Source organism: Salvelinus sp. IW2-2015, linkage group LG4p (assembly GCF_002910315.2).
Source record: "Salvelinus sp. IW2-2015 linkage group LG4p, ASM291031v2, whole genome shotgun sequence".
Classification (NCBI taxonomy): domain Eukaryota; kingdom Metazoa; phylum Chordata; class Actinopteri; order Salmoniformes; family Salmonidae; genus Salvelinus; species Salvelinus sp. IW2-2015.
Genome location: NC_036841.1, coordinates 27438448 through 27458287, shown reverse-complemented (window position 1 = coordinate 27458287; position 19840 = coordinate 27438448). Strand labels below are relative to the sequence as shown.

The 19840-nt window shown below is 47.0% G+C and overlaps 1 protein-coding gene across 2 annotated transcripts in view; it reads right to left on the bottom strand.

Annotated features, from left to right (window-relative positions):
- LOC111958032 (breakpoint cluster region protein) overlaps positions 1-19840 on the bottom strand; it is a 36063-nt gene that overhangs the window by 12807 nt on the left and 3416 nt on the right. For both annotated transcript variants that reach the window (XM_023979203.2, XM_070439309.1), the window contains exons 2-15: positions 15056-15160; positions 14734-14919; positions 11236-11343; positions 9416-9476; positions 9032-9084; positions 8682-8822; positions 4568-4689; positions 4150-4315; positions 3906-4025; positions 3664-3739; positions 3303-3413; positions 2997-3071; positions 2381-2478; positions 745-876 (exon numbers count right to left, since the gene is read on the bottom strand). In XM_023979203.2, coding sequence (XP_023834971.2) covers positions 745-876; positions 2381-2478; positions 2997-3071; positions 3303-3413; positions 3664-3739; positions 3906-4025; positions 4150-4315; positions 4568-4689; positions 8682-8822; positions 9032-9084; positions 9416-9476; positions 11236-11343; positions 14734-14919; positions 15056-15130 — 1524 coding nt within the window. In that variant the 5' untranslated portion in view covers positions 15131-15160. The remainder of the gene's footprint in view (positions 1-744; positions 877-2380; positions 2479-2996; positions 3072-3302; positions 3414-3663; positions 3740-3905; positions 4026-4149; positions 4316-4567; positions 4690-8681; positions 8823-9031; positions 9085-9415; positions 9477-11235; positions 11344-14733; positions 14920-15055; positions 15161-19840) is intronic.

The window sequence follows — 19840 nt, the reverse complement described above, 5'->3', positions numbered from 1 at the left end:
TGTTATTGGACACCACTGAATACTGAACGGTTTTCAATATACACACACACACCACACACAACACACACACACACACCACACACACACACACACACACACACCACACACACACACACACACACACACACACACACACACACACACACACACACAACACACACACAACACACACACACACACACAGCTGGCCAAGTGGGGGAGGGGAACAGGGAACAGTAAACCCCCCAGGAGTAGACCAGATCAAAGCAGAGGCCCCATGGCTCTGAAACACTAACCAAGGCTACCTGCCTTTCCTTGAAACAAAACGGGCTATGTACACAAAGCCCATACCAGTGGGCCCCCTATAGAGTACTCCATCCCTCAAAACACACAAGCAAAAAAAAACGTGCGTGTACACATACATTTACAATTGAAAGTGAGAGAGCCTTCTCGGGAGAGACATGGTTACCAGGTCAGGTTGAACACATGAATTATGGACCCTGATTCAAACAGGGTCAGGATGGGTTACTGACACTTTACCCTCTAAGATAAATTCCTCTAAAACACATCTAGTCACTGTAGACAGTCTATCCTACTACTCACATAATAAGCGAATTCATTAAGTGAATCAGCAGAGCACTCAGCAGTGTCCAGTCCACATCTAGGACATTCAGACAACAATCACACCACACTGGCATAACCATAACGTTATCTGGCTATGTCGCCATGGTGARGTTACAGCGTTACGTTGACTCAGAYACGTACCGGYATCTGTCCTTTGCCGATGATGCGGTCGGTGCTGTCTCCATCCTCTTTGATCTGCTTGGTCTTGTTGTAGCTCTTCTCATAACACAGCAGCCTCAGGGTCTGAGAGCCCTCCAGGTCTATCTCAAACTCCTGGAGTACAGAGAGAGGGAGAGAAAGAGAGGGAAGAGAGAGAGAAAGTGTCACGCCCTGATCTGTTTCACCTGTCTTTGTGCTTGTCTCCACCTCCCTCCAAGTGTCGCCCATCTTCCCCATTATCCCCTGTGTATTTATACCTGTGTCCTCTGTTTGTCTGTTGCCAATTCGTTTTGTTTCGTCAAGCCTACCAGCGTTTTTCCCTCTGTTCCTGTCTCTTGATTGTTCCTGTTTTTCCCGGTTTTGACCTTTTTTGCCCGCCCTGACCCTGAGTCTGCCTGCCGTCCTGTACCTTTGCCCCACTACTCTGGATTATCGACCCCTGCCTGCCTTGACCTGTCGTTTGCCTGCCCCTGTTGCTGTAAAAAAACATTTTTACTTCAACACAGTCTGCATTTGGGTCTTACCTGAAACGTGATAAAGAGTAGCGAGAGAGAGAAAGAAAGAGTAGCAAGAGATCGAGAGAGAGAGAGAGAAAATGAGCGAGCGAGAGAGAAAGAGAGCGAGAGAAAACGAGCGAGTGAGAGAGAAAGAGAGCGAGAGAAAATGCCACAGAAATCACATAGATTTATGGGGCCTATCTGCACACCAAAACCACATAGTCTAAAGAGGCTTTACGGTCATTTCTCAAAGGACCACGGTAAAGAATTAGGGGTTTCAGGACAGGTGAAGATGAAGCCAACCTAATGTGGGACTCTGATAAGGGGGCAGGCAGAAGCAGAGATGCAGTTTATCTTTACATTGGTAGTTAAGTATTTGGCATGAAAGTCTCTTCCAAGAGATACTCTATAGTGTTGGTCTGTATACGTTAGCAGTTAAATGCTGTAGATGTAAACGCATTGTGAACAGCAGACTGGACCGKTGATGGAGATTCCCGTTAATTACGTAAAAGAACACCCTGCATATGGTTTCCACATGGTTCAGGTCGCAACGCATTCCGTGAACATTTCCACAGACACGAGTCGTCATCAGAAGCTCCTCATTAGCTAACACTATTTCCACTTTACTGAGCAAATTAATTAAGCAGCAGAGGCCGCAGCAGTTCCTTGAGCCTGGTGGAACATTCCTGCTGCAGATGAACAAATTCGCTGATTGTGTCTCAAAGCTGTCGTGCGCGTTCTCATAGCTCATGACGCACAAGCTCTTTGTGTTTGCGGTGTTCAGCTCTGATGTGTGTGTGTGTGTGTGGGGTTTGTGTGTGTGTGTGTGTGTGTGGTGTGTGGTGTGTGTGTGTGTGTGTGGTGTGTGTGTGTGTGTGTGTGTGTGTGTGTGTGTGTGTGTGTGTTGTGTGTGTGTGTGTGGGTGTGTGTGTGCTTGGATGCGAAACATCTGCTCCAGTTGGGCTCTCTGCTGTTACCTCCACCTCCTAATTACTGAAGAGGCCATACAGGCATTCTCATTAAGACACTTACGCCACAACACCAGATGTCATGGCCTTGGTAGTAAAAAATGCCGATGCTGTACTCTGCATATGTTGGGTAATAACAGTAGAAGTTCCTACCTCGTTCCATTTGGGCTCTGTGGTGTACCGATACACCCGCGTCTTGGCTTTGTTCGCAAAGTAGCCAAAGGAGTCCACCTCTAGCGTGCAGTACAGATCTGAGAGGAGAAGACGCAGTCACAGTTAGACTCGCCCAAAAGAATAGCACTAGCAGTGGTCTCTATGACGATACCCCACAGAATTAAATAGAACACATCCTAGCAAAATAATTTGCTAGGGACATTTCTCAATGTGAGCTCTGTAAATGAACTGTCATCATAGTTACGCCTACTAATGTCGCTGAGAACAATGTAATAACACATGAAATATATGTTGAACATATGCTTAAACTTCTGTGCTATCAGTAACCTCGTTCAAATTCTATGACGTTTACCAGAACCGGTGTGTTTAATGTTTATGCCTGTGCTACAGAACAGCGGTAGCTCCAGTAAGCTTAGAGTAAGGGGTGTCGTCCCAAATGGCACCCTATTCCCTATAGAGCCCTATGGGCCCTGGTCAAAAGTAGTGCCCTATGAAGGAAATAGGGTGCCATTTGGAACGCAACCTAATGCCTTTGTTATTACTCCTGTACACTATGTCCGGTATGAAGGCCCTTCCGAGGAGTAGGGACACTCACTCAGGCTCTGTTTGAGGCCCGAGGCAGAGTGGACGATTACATTCAGGAATCCATGGAGGCCAGGCGATTCATCCTCTGGAAAAACACAAGGAAGAGAGATGAAGGTTCACATTGGAATGGGGAATGAAACCATAAAGAACCTTAAATAACTCTATTCTCTTCACTCTAGAAAACTAAACTAAAAAGAGACCAAACACTTCAAACTGCAAACTGTTATAACGTCTGTTTTGTTCCTATGTGGAGAATGTTTCAGTTGATGCATCTGACAGAAAACCTCAGAGCAGAACATTGAGGAACATCTGGTACCTTGACCTTCTTTGTTGATGGTGAGTGGGATGTGGTGGACAGTCTGCAGCTTCACACAGGAGTTGGTCAACATCTGTAGCTCCATGGAGGTCAGGGAGAAGCTCTTGAAGCCTGGGAGAGGGACCATACAACCACAGGGTCAAGGGTCAGGGGTCAGTCACCCACACAGTACAGTATGGGAGGTAACGCTGCATGTGAGCAAATATTAGTGGTTTCAATGCATCAAGAAAGTCTACACACCATGGAATACAGGTCACATTGTTGTCGATCTTCTTCATCTAATCTTACTCAAACACCTATTGCTTACAGAGTGATAGTGAAGAGCAAGTTCAGTAACAGTCGAATGCTGAGGGACACCTACATTTCTTCTGCTGTTCCCGGATCGTCTCCTTCCACTCGGCCCGCTCGTAGTCTGATGACATCAGGAACGTGTAACCCTGAAACACAGCACACACTTAGATACGATACAGCCTACAGCCTAACTTAGATACAGCCTATCAAAGATGATGATGTGGTTGACGATGATGGTTGTAACGCTGAAGACGGATGATGGMGATGATCCTTTGGTGTTGACGATGATAAAGAGGAAGACAGGGGGCTCACCTTGCCGTTCCTGTTGTGTACTCGGAGGGCCATACTGGGGGAGGTGAGCAGCAGAAGAGACTCCTGCTCCGACAGCTTCTTCCTCAACCGTTCAATCACCTTTGACCCTTTGTTGGCTCTCTGGAGGTCACAGACAAAGACAACACATTTGCAAAAGACCTGTCAACTACATTTTTACTGATTAGTGTGTGTCTCTGTGTGTGTGCGCGTGTGTGTGTGCGCATTAACACTGTATGTGAAATACCTTCTCTCTCTGGATCTCACTCTTGATGTGAGAGATCTTGACCTTCATGGCGTCCAGCTCCTCGTCYGGCACCTGGGGGATGTGCAGAGGCTCTGACTCATCTGCGTTCTGGAAGGTCAGGTCTGACAGAGGGATGTACCACTTGGAATCATACTGCTGACTCTTCCTGCCGAGAGGAAGGGACAAAGAAGGTAGAGAAAGAGAGAGAGAGAAAAAAAAAGAGAGGGGGGAGAGAGGAGGGGTAGAGAGAGACAGAAAAAGAGAGGGAGAAATGGAGATATGAAATCCTAGCGTTTAAAAACATTTTATTTTGTATTTAACCTTTATTTAACTAGGCGTCCTGTGATAGATGTCCTGGAATATGTTAGAAGAACAGGAAAAAAAGAGTGAAATATAGACAGAAAGATGTCTATTTTACCCTCCGATCTGTTTCTTGAGCTTGGCYCAGAGCAGCAGGTCCGTGAAGAGGAAAACATGACGGAGCTTCCTGGCTCCCTCCACCAGCTCCACCATGAAGCTGTCCTTCAGCAGCTGGCGGTTCTACAGAATCACACAACCAGCCATCAACCGTCAGCAGAACAAATCTATACATCAGCTAAMCAATCAATATCCTCAACTTCCTCATCTGCATTGGTTGAGATGCTGTGTGGCCTGTTGTACCACCATGAACCAGAAGGGGGCAGTGATGTTGTTTTTCCACACAGCTGTTTAGTGACAGCTCTGGMTATAAAATGAAACAGCATCAGGAGAGGGCCAACGTCAGAACAGTGTTCTAATATGACGCCCTTGTCTAACCTCATGAAGGACTATAGGGGGTACATTTGTGAACAGGAACAGAAAGTCTACAGCATAATATAAGGAGGACAAATTTGATCAAAGCACATTATAGACCGAATGAGGACATATAGATTGTATGAGGACAGTCAGAGGCATGACTACGTATCATATCCCCAGGGCATTTCTGAAGAGGTAAAACACATAACTATTTTACAGATTTACTGCACTCCCTACAATGAATGGTCTTATAATGCGAGACCTGAAGGGTAGAGGTACACAAGCAACCCCCCTCCCCCCTCTCATCCTTCGTCTCCCCCCTCAACCCCTCTCCCCACAGGCAAGGCACCAGCGATCCCCAGCCTCACATCACCGTGGCAGCAGGGCCTGCGAAGCAGGATGTCACAGCCAGCCCCAGCCAATCGTAGCACTCCCCCTCTTCCCCCCCACCCTCCCGCAGGTTGTCGTGTATTGTCATGGGTCTTGCCCAGGATGCAGAACTGTGTGGTTTCCACTAGATAGGCCAGCTACAACACTGGTTATATCTTAAAAATTAAAAAAGAACAAAAACATGCTTTTTGCTTTAAATTTAGGGTTAGGCATTAGGGTGAGGTTTAAACTCAGATGTGATGACTTTGTGGCTGTGCCAGCTAGTGATCACTCTGCAGAGCTGCCAGTACATGAGTCATCCCAGTAAATGTCAACCTGCCCCCCAGCCCCCCCTGTGGGCGCCTCTCCTGAACGCTCAGTCATTACCACTGACAAAACAACGGTGAGGAGGACAATATGCTTCTGTGTGTGTGTGTGAGTCATCCACGCTCACACACAACTAACAGGGTCTCCCCAAGCAAAATGCAGGGGCGTTACTGTACCATTCAGTATAGTGTAGACCATAGAGATCCTATTAAATTATTATTACATGATATATATATATAGGTACTTGTTMCATTTACAACTTGTCTAAGTCCTATCTATCATCAAGTGATTTCAGCCTACGTACAGTATGGCTGTGGATTGACTGCGTTTGACTGGAATGTTGGCATATTGGCAGTTCATTTGAAAAATGTGTGGAATCATTCCTCTGAAACTGTCTGGCTAGCTAGCGAACAAAAATGCAGTGCAGATAAATCCTTCAAATTCATTATTTGACACAATATCTGATGACAGCACTGGCTCCCTGACCAACATTTCTGACCTTTATCCCCCTGTAGGAAGGTTCATGTCCATTCTAGTACTCCAAATTCTATGATGTGGACCCTCTTAAAATGTATGTCTCACAATGGCTCAGATCCAGGAAGCCACACATCACACAGGCACCACAGAGGCACGGTAGGACACCTGCTCTGTGCAGCCTTCAGCCTGATTGACATGCAGTGTGATATCCCTGCCAAGGAGATGAGACGCTGCTAATTTACTAATTCCCAATGGCAGCTCTAATTATTCATTAGATAGATAATGAAGGCAGCCATGATGGTCTGTGATAGATAACTTTCTCACTGACTGGGAGAGAGAGAGGGTGAGGTCGGAGAGAGAGAGAGACAAAGAGAGAGAGAGAGAGAGAGAGAGAGAGAGAGAGAGAGAGACAGGCTTCAGAGGCCACCAGGCTCATTTGCATTTTAATTAAGCATCTTCTTTTTGGCCCCCACCCCTCTACACCCCCCATCTGGCTGGGCAGGGCCCCTGGGTGACACTTGTGCTGCTCTCCTCCTGCACGCCTCCACTGAACAAAGCACAACAGGTTACAATCTACTGCATGACACTACTGTGTGATGGGGGAGGGGCGGCAGGGAGCCTAGCGGTTAAGAGCGTTGGGCCGGTAACCGAAAGGTAAGGTCGCTGGTTTGAATCCCAGAGCCGACTAGGTGAAAAATCTGCCGATGAGCCCTTGAGCAAGGCACTTGAACCCCAATTGCTCCTGTAAGTCGCTCTGGATAAGAACGTCTGCTAAATGACTAAAATGTGTATGTAGTAAGGCCCCTCTCTCTCCAACACCAACCCTATAGGTACAGTACACCTCTCCACCGGGACAATATCAGACAACGGTCATCCTCACCATCAGTTAGTTGAGTCAGTACAACTACATTTCCTTATCAGACTTACTACGGAAATACTTTCATATCATTTTTATATGAACCTGTCAACATTTTTTACATTTACATGTCACTTTGGACCCTCTTAAAGGGAATGTCACACAATGGCTCAGATCCAGACAGCAACCCATTTAAACCTATGGTCCTACCCTATAGTCCCAACTCCAACAGCACACTGGAGGTTCTCTAGCCCTGCTCCAGATGACTGTCCTCTACCCCTGTCATCACAACCTCTTCTCTCACACCACAACCGCTCTACTATATCTGGTTATCAGTCGACACAGTTCCTTAACCACGGTTACACGCTGACACTCAAGTCAGGACCACCTAAGAGCCGGTCCAAAAGCCGAGCTAACCACAGGACCACTGCTATTCAGTCCTCAACAGCTTTCAGAGAGTGTCGGACCGATCCGCTGGAAGCGTTGTCGATTTAGCGTTCTACTGAGTAGCCAATGATAGTTATTCATTGTGTATAAGATTCTCAAATAGCAACAAAAAAAAGCTGAAATAGCACCATTTAATTAGGTTCTTGAAGCCTCAATGAACTGTAGTGACTGAACATTCCAGTCAGGCTGGAGATATCCCAAGTCGACTGTACGAGTCCTCAATGGCACCCCAATTCCTTACATAGTGCACGACCTCATGGGCCCTGGTCAAAGGTAGTGCACTAGATAGGGAACAGGGTGCCATTTGGGACACATTCTATATTTGTGTATATCTTAACATAGTGGGGTTAAAACACACACACACACACACACACACACACACACACACACACACACACACACACACACACACACACACACACACACACACACACACACACACACCCCAGGCATATTCTCACACACTAGCTGCTAAAGCACAATATAACAGGGCCCATTGATTCGATGCACTCCTTCCATGTATCCATGATCAATATTTGATGATCAGTGTGGTCTGGGCAGACAGAGCTGCGAATGGGGCCTATGAGGATAAGGGGGTGGGGGGGCTAACGTTGGGGTGCAGTAATGACATCCCATGTGCATAGGGAGGTGCCTCAACATTAATAATAAATCTGTACTCCCCAGTCAGCGATAAGAGGCTGGATATGGAGCATTATGAACGCCGGTGTCACGCCAGCTGTCAATCAAATGACATCCATTCATGTGCAACATGTGCAACTTCCCCCCTAGGTGGTCTCTAGGGGGGAAGACGTTGGGGTTTGAGGGATGGAGATCCAGCACAGAGAGCAAACACTGGGGTTCCTAACAGGCATGTGCAGGGGACTTTCTATTATTGCCATATTTGGGCATATATTGCGTTTGACACCATATTAGGTCATCCCATACGGCCGCCCCTTCAGTGGAATCACTACAGGTCGCTATGAGGGCAGGGCAGGGTTCAATCTACCAGTGTTGGGTTACTGGTCAATGATGTAATACCATACCCTCACCATAAACCTAGAATAACATAACAGTCACAATGGCCCAGAGCCAAAAAAGATCAAGCTCTGCTTTGGTCTAATTGCTTAAGAACATTCAACAACACAGAGATACAGCTGAGCCTCTATTCATAAAGCATCTCAGAGGAGTGCTGATCTAGGATCAGGTCCCCACCTGTCCATGTCATCTTATTCATTATGACCTAAACAGGGAAAACTGCTCCTAGATCAGCACTGCTCCTCACCTCTCCCTTCTTGACGGTCATGGACTGGCGTCTGGGCGTGGTCTCCTCGTTGATGCTGGACAAAAAGTTCTGGGAGATGCGGAGCGCGTCCTGGAGCAGGGGGTGGTCCGGGTGGCTGGAGGGAGTGTGCTTGAGCAAGTCCTGCAGAGTGGAAAGGCACACCCACCCAGAGACACAGAGTTACAGTGTCTTACAGCAGAGCCTGGGTTACAGTATTGGGATTGGCAGTTAAAACCAAGACAGTATTTAAAAATCATGTGGTGTGAGGTTCAGAGAGTTACCGGTACATCAAAATGAGCAGGAAAAAACTAAAGGCAAACTGCGTGCTTTGCTTGCTGCCCAGTACTCACATGCAGAACCAGGGTGCTTCGGGTCACTCTGTCCACTGGCTTGTACAGGAGAGCTTTAAGAGAGAAAGGAGAGACAGCAGCATGAATTACATTACAACCACTCCACCCACGTCAGAGCAATATGACATGACCCCAGTCAAATACTGCAAGTGCTGTTTCCACTAGATAGGCCAAAAAATGTGCACTAGCCTGTGGCAGTGATTTCATGGGTTGTATTCATTAGTGCACACCGTATCAAAACGTTCTGCACCGTACCAAAACGCTTTGCAACAGGTAGGTCCTTCCTCGTTTCGGCCTATTTTCTTACTATATGTTCCTGGTGAATACTAGCCTCGCTAGCCAGCCTGAACACACCCATGTTCAGTAATGCTGTGGGCTACTTACTCTCCAGAGAGTTCTTGGCTGACTGGTCCTTCAAGTCCTTGGTGCTCCTCACCTTGAGGTTCTGTAGGGACACAGAATGAGTGAACAGTGGACAACATTACACAGGGGAAAAACCTGAAACTAATCAACATGCTTCATACATGAACAACCATTCTGGTGCTGGTAAATAATAATAGTAGCCTGGCCCTTGGCTTGGTCAGAAATAAGGCACTATAAATGGAATAAAGTGCCATTCAGAACGCAGAGGCCTCCAGCACTGAGGACAGATACTTACCTCAGCCTAATGCCTAATTCATCTCATCCTGCACACAATAAGCACACATCAGCATTTTGTCCCCTGTCACATTCAGATGGCAGAGYGACAATGCATTATTACATATCTCAATAAGAACACTGATTGATTGATTCTCTCCCTCAAATCCAGGCACCATCCTCAATGTTCACCGGTAACTTTGGCACAAGATTTTACGTAGCCGCGATTGTGGCTACACAAGGACTTTCGAATATTAGTCCAAAACGAGCCCTCAAAAAACCCTGTTAGTCAAGAGATCTTAGTCAAATTTGGATTTTTATCATTTAACTCACAGACTCCCGTAATCTGACAAGTAATGAAGCATTACACCAAGACATACCCCAGCTTCGTACGTCATTGTCTAAACTGTTTCTCCCAAAACACGACAGCACCACAGGCATGTTTAGTTAGTGTCCTTGCCCTGGCATTATGCTTCCCTGTTCAAGTAATTCCACATCCTATCTGAGAGAGACGTTCTTCCACTAGCATGGCTGGGCCCTTCAGGCTACCTGTAAAGCTCAGTTTGGGGGGAGGATTAATGAATATATTAGCCTGTCATGCTTCATCTGCACATAGGTGAGATGGAGTGCGTTTCCCTKCTTCAGGGTCTCTGGCCGCCGTGGGGCTCACAAAGCAACCAGAAACCCAACACAGAATATTAACCACCACACCCTCTGCATTGTTCCACATCACGGCTGAACACGCAGCTCAGACACACACATGCACGCGCACGCACACARACACAATTCTCCCTTCTGGTTGGGTACAGCAYTGGAGGCTGCTGAGGGGAGGACGGCTTCATGGTAATGGCTGGAGCGGAATCAGTGGAATGGCATCAAACACATAGAAACCATGTGTCTGATGTATTTGYTACCATTCCACTGGTTCCGCTCCAGCCATTACCATGAGTCCGTCCTCCCCAATTAAGGTGTCACCAACCTCCTGTGTTGTACAGTATTCAAATGTGTTCTAATGACAATGATTGGGATATTAGGTGGGAGGTGGCGGTGAAGGGGTTTGTGGGTAAAACTAATAGCCTAAAGCTGTTGAGTGGTGCCTTTGATACCCCACTGTCCTCTTTACACCGGGTAGCTGTGAAATGTTCTCCCAAAGATTTCCCCCTGTGTGCTTAATGGCCCACTTTCAGTGTACAACGCTTCCTCTCAGTCGGRCTCTCTACGCAGCGAGGCAGAGTGACCTGGGGCTGGGCCACAAAGCCGCTTCCTAAGAACTGGAGAAAGAGCTACTTTCCTCTCAGGAAGAGAGAGCTTGAAGAGAAGCAGAACATGTTTGTTCAAACCGTCCCTTTGAGTTTGGAGATAGGAGGCTGAGCGTGTTGGTATACTTTCAGTGGAYGGATATTTCTTTCTTGCCACCCCCAAGTCATCATCTCCCATCACCCCCATGTCCAAAACAAGAGGTGTACCCCCTGGCCCCCAGAGTCAAGATGAAAGGACAAAACCCATCCCAGACCAGTAGTCATCAACCCTCCCTCCTCCCCCTCTACCTCCGTGCCAGTTCACATTACCTCAGAGATTTCAGCGAACTGCGTGTTTGCCTGGCAGCACTTCTCCGCCGTCTCCACGGCAACCTCGTAGTTGTCCACAAAGGCCCGGTACACTCCCAGCTGGCTGGCCTGTCAGACAAACAGGGAGAGAGAGGGGACAAAATACAGGTCACATTGAAACACAGTCACCACTTTCCATAATCCATATTTACCAAAGTAGGCCTTTTGTTTMMWWTMSRMMTTTMGGGGGGAATGAAGGATATGTTGGCATAATCACAACATGACAAATGACAGCTACAACCCCTGAGGGGTGAAGAAACAAAAACACAGACTTGGGGACACAGTTCGACAGACGGGGCAGTGTCATCCTCGCCACAGCAAGCGCCAGTGTTTCTGCAGCGCACTCCTAGCTTACGGCTTTTGCCAAGGTAGTGGAGTGGAGCAGTTTGACGTTTATTGGAACGAGTCTTGTCCTTCAGGCAGAACTAAGRGATTTCCGCTCGATGGGCCAGCTGAAAAGTCAAAATTGGCTATATTATAAAAATTCATGAAAACAAATATTTTGGTCTTAATTTAAGGTTAGGGTTAGGCATTAGGGTTAGTAGTGTGGTTAAGGTTAGGTTAGAAATAGGACTTTATGACTTTGTGGCTGTGCCAGCTAGTGACCACTCCGCYGAGCTGCAGAACAATATTSACGACGAAAAACGCTAKCCTGCTGGAGTGGAGGCCTGCGCTAGGCTGAGTAATTAGCGTCCAGCGGTTGCTGTAAAAGCACATTTGGAAATCTCATTCAGGCGTCCTAACTCCTTGAAACCCTGCCCGCCCAGTGACACTATTCATCTCCCTCGCGCTCAACAGCCCAATCTATTCTCCAGAATACAAGCGTGAGAGCAGGGGATAAAGAGGAGGGGAGAGCACAGGATGTAGAGAACGGGCGTCCCCATTCAAGTCAATGGGTATAATGGGTGGACCGGCGGCAATTGCGAGTGTACCCATAGGAGCAAAGCAGGAAGTAAAAGTAGAAAGTAAAAGCAGGAAGTAAAATCAGGAAGWGTACTCATCAATCTGCGCTGTAATTTGTTGAATCAACTCAACTGACATCACAAAAAATACATTCCATTGCATGAGCCACATAAGATAGCATCATTTGACATTCTACATTACCGTGAAAATGATTGCGTCACAATACCAGGTAGCCATTGCGATCATACCAATGTGTTTACAAATTGCCAGGGTTAGAGGTTCCAAGCCTGTTCTACTTCTATTGGGTAGAGTGTGTGAGCTTATCCCAATTCCCTCACATGCACATTATCCCCCTGGCMTGACCCCTGACCTCTACAGCATTTCATGTCCACTGCCGTCACAAAGAGACAATCGATTTTGGCACTCTGTCGAAAGAAAGCCACGTTTTTTCCAGGAGGTGCTGGATGTTACGGGGTAAAGCAATTTTCAGCGAGCCAAGCAATCCTATCCCCACTGTGTCTGAGTCCTGCCTCGGGCCAGAATCAATCTGCAGCACAGTGGACAGGAATTCAGAGCGTGACAATCCCACTATGGGCGGGGAGGAGCCGGAATGGCGGTAATAGCGATGCAGACAACWCAACGGGAGCCACTGGAGCCGCTCGGGACACACAGTTGCTGGATGAACGCATGGTGAGGTTTACAAGCATTTCGCTACACCCGCAATAACATCTGATAAATATGTGTATGTGACCAATCAAATTGGATTTGAAATATGACGAGTYTAACCGCATGGTTGGGATGATTTTCTTATCTAGAATGTAATCTTACAATACACATAGCATGTACAGTACATGTACATCATGTCAGTGTATATACTGAACACTTTGTGTAAATGACTCTTAAAATACACCATTGTTATCCATCTATCCTAAACAAAGAAATGGCAGTCTTCATGGTGTCTCAGTAGACCTACATGAGAAACAGCAGCGAGGGAGCGTACAATGAGGGGAAAATACTCCTGTCTATTATTTAGCCCCTTTCCAGGAGTTTTCTTCCCTTCTTTCTGGTAGTGATGAGCCTTTACTACTCCTCTGGCTGACAAGGATAGACAGCTCTCTGAGAGACTCTCTTCTCCTCCCTCTCGCGCTCCCCTCCTCCACCCTAAATGGCTGTCAGGTAGGGAGACTGTTTCTGCTGCGTTGGCGTCTTCTCCCCCTGACTCTCATTGACTGATGTCTGTCGAGAGAGGAGCAGGAATTGAGGGAATGATGACCTCTGCTATGAGGGAGAGATTGAGAGAGAGAGAGAGACAGAGAGAGAGAGAGACAGAGAGATAGATACAGAGATACAGAGATACAGAGAGAGAGAGATACAGAGAGAGAGAGAGGGAGAGAGACAGAGAGAGAGAGAAAGAGAGAGAGGGGGAGAGAGAAAGAGAGAGAAGGGGAGAGAAAAAGAGAGAGAGAGACAGAGAGAGAGAGATACAGAGAGAGAGAGATGTCCCATTGACAATTTTGATTCTCATTTTTATTTTTATATTTTAAATATCCAAAATAAGCTTTGGCAATATGTACATTGTTACGTCATGCCAATAAAGCAAATTTAATTGAATTGAGAGAGAGGGAGAGAGAGAGAGCCTACTATCCATTCATTCAAATTGCTCCCCTCTCGATGCTTGTCTGCTGGGAGACGCAAAAAGCAGAGGTTGATGGCACTGATTATCACATAGCAGACACAGACAAGAGAGACGGAGGAGAAAAAAAGGAACAATTAATAGTTTAAACAGACAAATGAAATACTCCTTTTACATTTTGGGGATTTTTCTTTGTGTCATTTAGCAGATGTTCTTATCCAGAGCGACTTACAGGAGCAATTAGGGTTAAGTGCCTTGCTCAAGGGCACATCGGCAGATTTTTTTCACCTAAGTCTCTCATCGCTCGTCGTTTGGCATTATTTATAGGCTGCTTCTTAGAGACACAACGCTCAGTGTAGCATTAGTCTCAGTAGAAAAGACAGCATGGTGACACTCCTTCTCCCTGTCCACTGTCCCCATTACATACAGCCCTCATGACAGGCCCGGCTCTCCTGCAGTGACTGCATGAGCATTAGAGGGATAAACAAGTGATTCATTCAGAGTTAATTGACCCGTTGTTAACATGATAAAATGGACCCAGTCAGTATAGCTTTGGTTCCGGCCTCCGTGGCAGAACTTCTTGGGTGAGGGGGATAATTCCATCTGTCCCCATAGAGGTTCACCTCATGAGGTCGATCAAAGTGATTTCATTCACCATATTGATGATACATTGTTGATCAGATCGGACATTTGAAGGCTCCCATTCAGAGTAAGGCTGCTGCAGTGAGCTGTGTCACGGTGCCACAGGCAGACTGCATAATACATCCAGGTCCTGTGTCATTGTCAAAACGATGTCATGATGTCATGTTGCCAGGTCCAGGGAGGGACTCTTTAGGAAGTCCTCTGTCATCCCGAGTCAGGCTCCTGGCTCCTACAGACACAGGGCAGGGGGAACACCCCAAGGATCTGTCTTATGACCTCACCTGTTTCTGGAAGAGGTCCCCCACCCGCTGGTGGTGGCTCCACTGCTGCACCCGGGGGAGRAGGCCGTCGTAGAACTCCTTGTGGACCTCGTAGAGCTCAGGCACTTTGAAGAAGATGGTCTCGATCTGGGGGATGGTCAGCACCGGCTGGGACGTGGTGGCTGCTGCCTTCAGAGGCTTCATAGGCTGAGATAATAGGAGGGAGGGAGATAGAAAGGGAGTTTGTATAGTGTGTGTGTGTTTGTGTGCATGTGACACATAGAGCGTTCACGGCAAGTCATGTGTGTGTATGTGTGTGTGTGTGTGTGTTCCAGCCTCTCACCAGTAGCAGTGCCTCCAAGTGGCTGAGGTAGGTCTCCTCGCTGGCCAGGATCCCAGACAGAACCCACTTCCTCATCTCCAGGCCTTTCTCCAGGTCCAACTCCGTCTGCAGCGAACACACAGGAAACAACAATGACAAACGTGCACAATACAAGTACTGTACAGAATGAGACAAAGCACACCAGGCATGACCATTAGTTTGAGTCTGAATGACAACAACGTAGTGGGAAGATTAGAGGAGCAATAGTTTATAAAAGCTGGGGTGTAAAAGATACAGCTTCGTCTTTAAAGAAGCCATTGTTCTATAGCATTCTTCCAGGCCAACCCAACCTCACTAGAGAGTATAAACATTCAACATGCGGCCAAGGAAAGAGCTTTGGGCCGTCTTGCCTAACCAAGGAAACTAAAATAACTCTGGCAGTCAGGGTTTCCCGTGGGATGTAAGTTGGTATCTAAAAATGGCCCAGACAGAGGAGAGTCATGGCAGGAGGCAAAGCTAACCCCCAGGCTCCAAGACAGAGGAGAGTCATGGCTGGAGGCAAAGCTAACCCCCAGGCTCCAAGACAGAGGAGAGTCATGGCTGGAGGCAAAGCTAACCCCCAGGCGCTCCAAGACAGAGGAGAGTCATGGCTGGAGGCAAGCTAACCCCCAGGCTCCAGACAGAGGAGAGTCATGGCAGTAGGCAAAGCTACCCCCAGGCTCCCAGACAGAGGAGAGTCATGGCGGAGGCAAAGCTACCCCCAGGCTCCAAGACAGGGAGAGTCATGGCTGGAGGCAAAGCTAACCCCCAGGCTCCAAGACAGAGGAGAGTCATGGCTGGAGGCAAAGCTAACCCCAGGCTCCAGGACAGAGGAGAGTCATGGCTGGAGGCAAAGCTAACCCCAGGCTCCAAGACAGAGGAGAGTCATGGCTGGAGGCAAAGCTAACCCCCAGGCTCCAGGACAGAGGAGAGTCATGGCTGGAGCAAAGCTAACCCCAGGCTCCAGGACAGAGGAGAGTCATGGCTGGAGGCAAAGCTAACCCCCAGGCTCCAGGACAGAGGAGAGTCATGGCTGGAGGCAAAGCTAACCCCCAGGGTCCAGGACAGAGGAGAGTCATGGCAGGAGGCAAAGCTAACCCCCAGGCTCCAGGACAGAGGAGAGAAGGAGTGGAGGAAGGGGAGAGTAGAGCAGGGTAGAGAAGGCCACGGCTGGGCCAGGCAGTACCTCTCCTGGGTCTGGGCTATCCACCCATTCACTAAGCTGAACTAAAGCTATCTGTACCCAGCTACTTCAGAACACAGCCTGGGGCTCCTTTGAAAGAGAGATTCTGAGAGGGAGGGGTAGCTACAATAGAGAGGGATCTGACTACTGCCTTCAATTTTAGACTATGATGAGAATGTACTTTAGTCTCAGACAGGATAAGGGCAGACATAATGCGTGCTCAGGTAAAGGGCTTTCCTCTATGTGTGATTGTGTGTGTGTGTGTGTGTGTTGGTTTTACTATCCTTGTGGGAACCAGATGACCTCAAAAGGATAGTAAAACAAGAAAAATTTGACAAATGGGGACATTTCGCCGGTCCCACATAGAAAAAGGCTATTTTAGGTTTAGGGGTAGATTTAAGGTTAGGGTTAGAATTAGGGGATAGGGGTTAAGGTTAGGTTAAGAATGGGAATCAGATGTTTGGTCCCACAAGGATAGTAAAACAAACGTGTGTGTGTGTGTGTGTGTGTGTGTGTGTGTGTGTGGTGTGTGTGTGTGTGTGTGTGTGTGTGTGTGTGTGTGTGTGTGTGTGTTGTGTGTGTGTGTGTGTGTGTGTGTTGGATGTGCAACAGTTTAGTAACAGAAGCCATAGGAGAGATAATAAGTCCAACAAATGCATAAATGCTGAAATGAATGACACAATGCGAATGCGAGAAAGCACCRTGTGTGTGTGTGTATGTGTGTTAATGGGGGGTAAATGGCCACTGCACAGGTAGTGGAAGCAGCAGATGTCAGTAAGAGTCTCTGGGGAACTACAGGGGTCCTAACAAACTGATGGACTCCATTACCCAGGGGTCTGTGCTGTGTTTGGATCTGTTTCTCTGGCTCTTATACAACAGGCCTTTTCTGCTTCCATACTTGACAAGAGTGTTAAAAGAGAAGATCATTTAAAGCATTTTATTTGACAAGAGTATGCACGCMTTGGATGTTTGGACCAGCTACATGACTGAGAACAGATGTATGACCAAACTGTTGCCACAAAGTTGGAAGCACAGAATCGGCGAGAATGTCATTGTATGCTGTAGCGTTAAGATTTCCCTTCACAGGAACTAAGGGACCAAGCCCAAACCATAAAAAACAGCCCCAGACCATTATTCCTCCTCCACCAAACTTTACAGTTGGCACTATGCATTGGGGCAGGTAATGCTCTCCTGGCATCCGCCAAACACAGATTCATCTGTCGGACTGCGAGATGGTGAAGCGTGATTCATCACTCCAAAAAACGCGTTTCCACTGCTCCAGATTCCAATGGCGGCTTTACACCACTCCAGTCGACGCTTGGCATTGCACATGGTGATCTTAGGCTTGTGTGCCACCGCTCGGCCATGGAAACCCATTTCATGAAGCTCCCGACAAGGTAGTTTGGAACTCGGCAGTGAGTGTTGAACAGACGATTTTTACGCTCTACGTGCTTCAGCGGTCCCGTTCTGTGAGCTTGTGTGGCCTACCACTACACGGCTGAGCCGTTGTTGCTCCTAGATGTTTCCACTTCACAATAACAGCCCTTACAGTTGACTGGGGCAGCTCTAGCAGGGCAGAAATTTGACAAACTGACTTWTTGGAAAGGTGGAATCCTATGACGGTGCCACYATGAAATTCACTGAGCTCTTCAGTAAGGTKATTCTACTGCCAATGTTTGTTTATGGAGATTGCATGGCTCTGTCCTTGATTTTATCCACCTGTCAACAACGGGTTTGGCTGAAATAGCCAAATCCACTCATTTGAAGGGGTGTCCACATACTTTTGTATATATAGTGTATCTGCACATAATTACGTAGTACGTAATTTTCGGGGACCACTTTTAAAACCACTGTCTAAAAAGTATACAAAAGTACCAGAGAATCTCTTTAAATAAAAATGAGTGAAGAGAACATTTTGTGAAACCTTCTCGAGTTATAATGGGCCCAGCRAGCCCACGTTTCCATTGTGTAGTTGAGTGAGGAGGGAAAACGACGAGTGTTTATTCATTCACTGCTCAGGCCCAGACACTCCTCCTCACCTCGGGATGGCCCATCACATCTCCATAATAACATATTTTATTCATTGTCACGGCAACAACTAATGAGCCCCTCTCAGTGTGCAGACAGCCAAGACAGAGGGGGTCTAGGGCCTATAGCTCAACAACAGCAGCCACTCCCTTAAAGTAGGTACTTACTTTACACACAACTAAAAGAGTGAGTGTTGTCCGGTTGTGTGTGTGTGTTGTGTGGTGTGTGTGTGTGTTGGTGTGTTGTGTGTGTTGTGTGTTGTGTGTGTGTGTGTGTGTGTGTTGTGTGTGTGTGTGTGTGTGTGTGTGTGTGTGTGTGTGTGTAAATAGTAGGACAATCATAAGGAACGCACCCACCCAAAGTCAGTCTACAGTAACTTTGTGTACCTTGACTTCATTTCTCATTCACTAAATACATCCAAAATACACAACTAGCAGTGGTCCTAATAGCACGGACTCATCATCACTACTGATTTGTTTAAGTAGGTCCCAAGCTAATTGCTCACTGGAAATACACCATAATATATACTACCAGTTATTATCATATGAGTAAGCCTAACAACTGAGGACATTGAGGGAAACGTAGAAACATTGAAATAACATGTATTCTCTTCTCTCAGTTTCCCATGGTAGCGAGACGCCAGTTTCCATAAGGTTCAAAGCCAGGTAGGAGGCGGTGTGGGCATCTCATTTTATAACAGCCCTGTTCACTTTCATTTGTCATATTTTCTCTGAAGATCACCATCGTCCCTGAAGTCTTTATTAACGAAACACTCGGGTGTAATGCGAAATATAAACATCTGTCAGTGAGTTATTGTACTGTAATACTTTCCATTTCAAGAGAGACCGACTAACTAGGCATTGACAGAGAGATATGCTACAGGGGCCTGACGGTTAGTCTATCTAGTTATTCTACGTCTCTGTGTTGACATCTACCACATTGCATCCCACGATGACTTTCGTTTTAGTCAGGCAACAAAAATTGTATTCATTTTGAGTCAGGCAAAACACATTGCCAGGCAGTGGGGACTCATTAAAGACATTTAACAGCCTTGAGGAGAATCTTAACCCTTCAGAAGAGTTGGCMGGGCCCACAGACATGAGAGTGACCTTTTTCCAGGTCGTTGCCTCAGGGGTGATGTGATCACTCAGGAATGGCCTGATGGTAGCGGAAGACTCTGGGGGAGACAGTGCATTCGGAAAGTACTCAGACCCCTTGACTTTTTCCACATTTTGTAACGTTACAGCCTTATTCTAAAATGTATTAAGTTGATTTGTTCCCTCATCAATCTACACACAACACCACATATTGACAAAGTAAAAACAGGTTTGRAGAAATGTTWGCAAATTTATTGCAAAATTAAAAACAGAAATATAATATTCACATAAAAATTCAGACCCTTTACTCAGTACTTTGTTGAAGCACCTTTGGCAGCGATTACAGCCTTGTGTTTTCTTGGATAGGACGCTACAAGCTTGGCACACCTGTATTTGGGGAGTTTCTCCCATTCTTCTCTGCAGATCCTCTCAAGCTCTGTCAGGTTGGAAGGGGAGCGT